The following is a 3,305-nucleotide window of genomic DNA, read 5'->3' on the forward strand; positions in this document are numbered from 1 at the left end:
TTCTGGAACTCCTGTTGTGTTATCAGTTTTATCTTGACCTTTAAAGTATATACGTTATTGAATATTGTTTTTATTGTTTAAGCGCTTTGTGACCCTGGTCTGGAAAAGCACTATACAAATAAAAATTACTTACTTACTTTCTTACTTACCTCACAAACTGGGGTCTGTCTGTGAGGTGGATCCTTGCAACTAGCTGACACCTGCTCTCTCCATCTTCACCGTGAGCAGTGAGGGTTGAATGGTGTTGAAGACACTGGAGAAGTCGTAGAAAGTGATCCTCACGCTGTTTCCTGTGCCCTCCAGGTGAGACGGGGATCTCTGCAGCTGGTGGATGAAAACAATTTCCCGAAGGAGACTGTTTGGGCTCACCAGGGGGCGGAGGTGTTTGAGGATTATCCTCAACTCACACAAGAAGTCTTCCGCAGACTTAGGTTGAAGATGTAGCAAACCACCTTGCAGAGCTGGTCTCTACAATCCCTTAGGAGTCTGGGAATGATGCCATCAGGACCCGCAGTTTTCCTGGCTTTAGTCCTCCTACATCATGGAGGTCGAGGTGTAAGAGGGGGAGGAGGTGTAAGCGTCAGAGGTGTTGGCGGTGGTGATGAGGGGAACAGGAAGAAAGAGGGAGTCAGAGGTAGATATCGAAGCAGCAGAAGCTTCGGTGAGTTAAACACAATGCTTTGATGAAAAAAGTGCTGAGCCAGCAAGAAATATGTGATCAATTTTCATTCTTATGACAAAGGAAAAGTGGACGATTGGAGTCTTTCGGTGAGGGCTGGTGAAATCAAAGTCATATGTGCAGGTTACTGTCTGTTATGTGTTTGGAAAGAAGGACACATCTGATGTTAACACTCATTGAAGCAACTCATTATGTCATGACTTGCTCACCGTTCGTCCTCTTATGTCCTCCTCTCCTGCCCACATGGTCCTCAGATCGCTCTTACCCTGCACTGCAGCTGGCTCAGAACTGTCACGGTGACGTGGGAGTTGTAGTTTTCAATGTTGCAGCCAAGAAGAGGCCACTCGCACGCCTCCCCCGCTGACATCACATAACATCATCTCTTTTTAGGAGAACAATTAAGCGAACAGAAACTTTGAAATGTTCCAAAGAAAATATAGAAATGAAGTCACTCCGAGTTCACATACCTCCCCCAAGATCTTATTTATTCTTTTTTAAATAATTGTTTTGTCTGTCATTGGTAGGAAAAATCTCAAAGGAGCCTCAGCATTAAAACAATATATATATATATATATATATTTTTTTTTTTTAAAGAGAGATATGTTTCTATTTTTCTAACATTGAGGACAATTTGGTTGTTTCAGCAGTTTATAAAACAAAAACCATTCACATATTAAAAATATTAAAAAACATGTATAATATATATTTACTACTACATATAGTTTTAATGCATTTATTATTTTAAACATATTTGACATAAAGACGAGCACTAACATGAATGTGAGCAGGTCAAGTGTGGTCAAGCATGACGGGACAGGATGTGGATTTCTACATTTTCCAGCTAATCTTTCTTTTGTGAAATTTCAAAATGACAGAGCTTCTGTTTTTTTTTACATTTTTTTCGAGAAAGACTTGTTTTGTCTCCACACTCGTCCACAACAACAAAAGCAACATGGTAGGTCCTTCCCTGTCACAGTTCTAACTGGTTTTCCTGCTCTTTACTTTTCTTGACTTCCTCAGGTCGACTGCACGGAGCTGCACGACGCCGTTGAGCAATACTTCCTGCCTCCTGCTTATGGCATCGAGTTCTGCATCGGTTTCCCAGGAAATCTCTTGGTTGTTCTTGGTTATATTTTCTTCCTCCCTGCCTGGCAGAGCTACAATATTTACCTCTTCAACTTGGCCGTGTCCGACCTGATCTTCCTGTGCACGCTGCCTCGCCTCTCCTACCTCTACGCCAACCACGAGTCCGAGACCAGCCCGTTCGGCTGCGTCATGAACGGCTACGTCTTCTACGTCAACCTCTACTCCTCCATCCTCTTCATGCTCTGGCTCAGCATGGATCGCTTCCTGCTGATCCGACATCCGGCCCGGGACCACTTCCTGTTGCGGCGGAGGACGGCGTTCGTCATCACCGGGTTGAGCTGGCTGGTCGTGAACCTGGAAGTGATGCCCATGATAGCGCTGATGGTGCAGGATCTGCAGAGCAGGAACAACAGTCAGTGCAAAGATTTCGCTAACTTGCGAGGAGATGTCGATACCTTCGCCTACAGTCTTGGACTCACCTTCACCGGTTACGTCCTGCCTCTCCTCGGGCTCTGCGGCTTCTCGCACCAGATCAGACGTCTGCTCCAAAGCCACGAAAAAGCTCTACAGCGCAGAAACATGTACAAGCGACCGCTCAGGTTCGTCATGCTAGCCACCGTCGTCTTCTTCGTCCTCTACACGCCGTACCACGTCATGAGGAACGTCCGGATAGCGTCTTCAAAAAGCTGGTTCAGTCCACAGCTGTGCACGAGGATGTACGTCGAGGTCGTGTACGTCACCACCCGACCACTGGCCTTCTTGCACAGCGTCATTAACCCTGTTTTCTACTTCCTTATGGGCGACAAGTTCAGAGTACTTCTCTCCAGCAATGTCAGAAAGATGCTGGGCAGGGTTATCGGATCGAAGGGATAGAATAGCCTGGGTGGAAACTTGTTTGTGTTGTTTAACCCTTGTGTCATCTCAGGGTCAAGGTGACCCGGAGGCCCAAAAACAAATGTGATTGTTGTAACCCTTATGTTGTCTGTTTAAACAATTAACTAGGATCTATTATCCTGATCCAAACAAGGGTCAGGATTACAAGGAAGGAAATGTGGCAAAGATTGGTCAAATAACCAAATTGTATATGTTTTTTTGTAAACACTTTTCTTTATATTTTGTACTTGATTGGTTCAACTGTTGCTGTGATGAAAGAGATTAAGTCTAATAACCAATTCCTTTCAGAATAGTGAAGAAAAAATAAAATAAAATGAGCTTGTCCCAATGAAATAAATATAAAAAATGATAAATTCAATATGTCAAAATTCCATTAAAGTATATTCATTTGAAAAAACAACTCTTTTTTTTAAATAGCCAGAATGTTTTTATTCGTGTCTATTTGCTATTTCTTGTGGCTCAGATGAGTGGTCAGAAAAGTAATCAGAAATAAAAGTGGATTCATTCTTTATTTACTTTTGTGTTTTTGTCTCAAAATAAAAAATACTTTAAAGGACCCTATATGTCGAGCTAAGCTCATATATATATATATAAAGAAAAAGTACTCTTGGTATCTTCAGATGAAGCTGTTTTCTGAGCTCCGATC

The 3,305-nt window shown here is 42.8% G+C and overlaps 1 protein-coding gene across 1 annotated transcript; it reads left to right on the forward strand.

Annotated features, from left to right (window-relative positions):
• The first annotated feature begins 1,507 nt into the window (after positions 1–1,507).
• On the forward strand, positions 1,508–2,872 carry LOC148075646 (succinate receptor 1-like). The gene is made up of 2 exons (XM_087795942.1): positions 1,508–1,634; positions 1,700–2,872. The coding sequence occupies exons 1-2, from the start codon at positions 1,548–1,550 to the stop codon at positions 2,636–2,638; spliced, it is 1,026 nt and encodes a 341-aa protein (XP_087652068.1). The 5' UTR covers positions 1,508–1,547; the 3' UTR covers positions 2,639–2,872.
• The last annotated feature ends 433 nt before the right edge of the window (positions 2,873–3,305 follow it).

The sequence above is a fragment of the Callionymus lyra genome, chromosome 7, assembly GCF_982586985.1.
Source record: "Callionymus lyra chromosome 7, fCalLyr1.hap1.1, whole genome shotgun sequence".
In the NCBI taxonomy this organism is placed as follows: Eukaryota; Metazoa; Chordata; class Actinopteri; order Syngnathiformes; family Callionymidae; genus Callionymus; species Callionymus lyra.

Bases quoted from the DNA above. Each gene is read 5' to 3' on its own strand.
- LOC148075646 (XM_087795942.1), top strand. From the start codon at position 1,548: ATGACAGAGCTTCTGTTTTTTTTTACATTTTTTTCGAGAAAGACTTGT. The intron at 1,635-1,699 runs GTAGGTCCTTCC...TGACTTCCTCAG, and splicing joins ACAACAACAAAAGCAACATG to GTCGACTGCACGGAGCTGCA.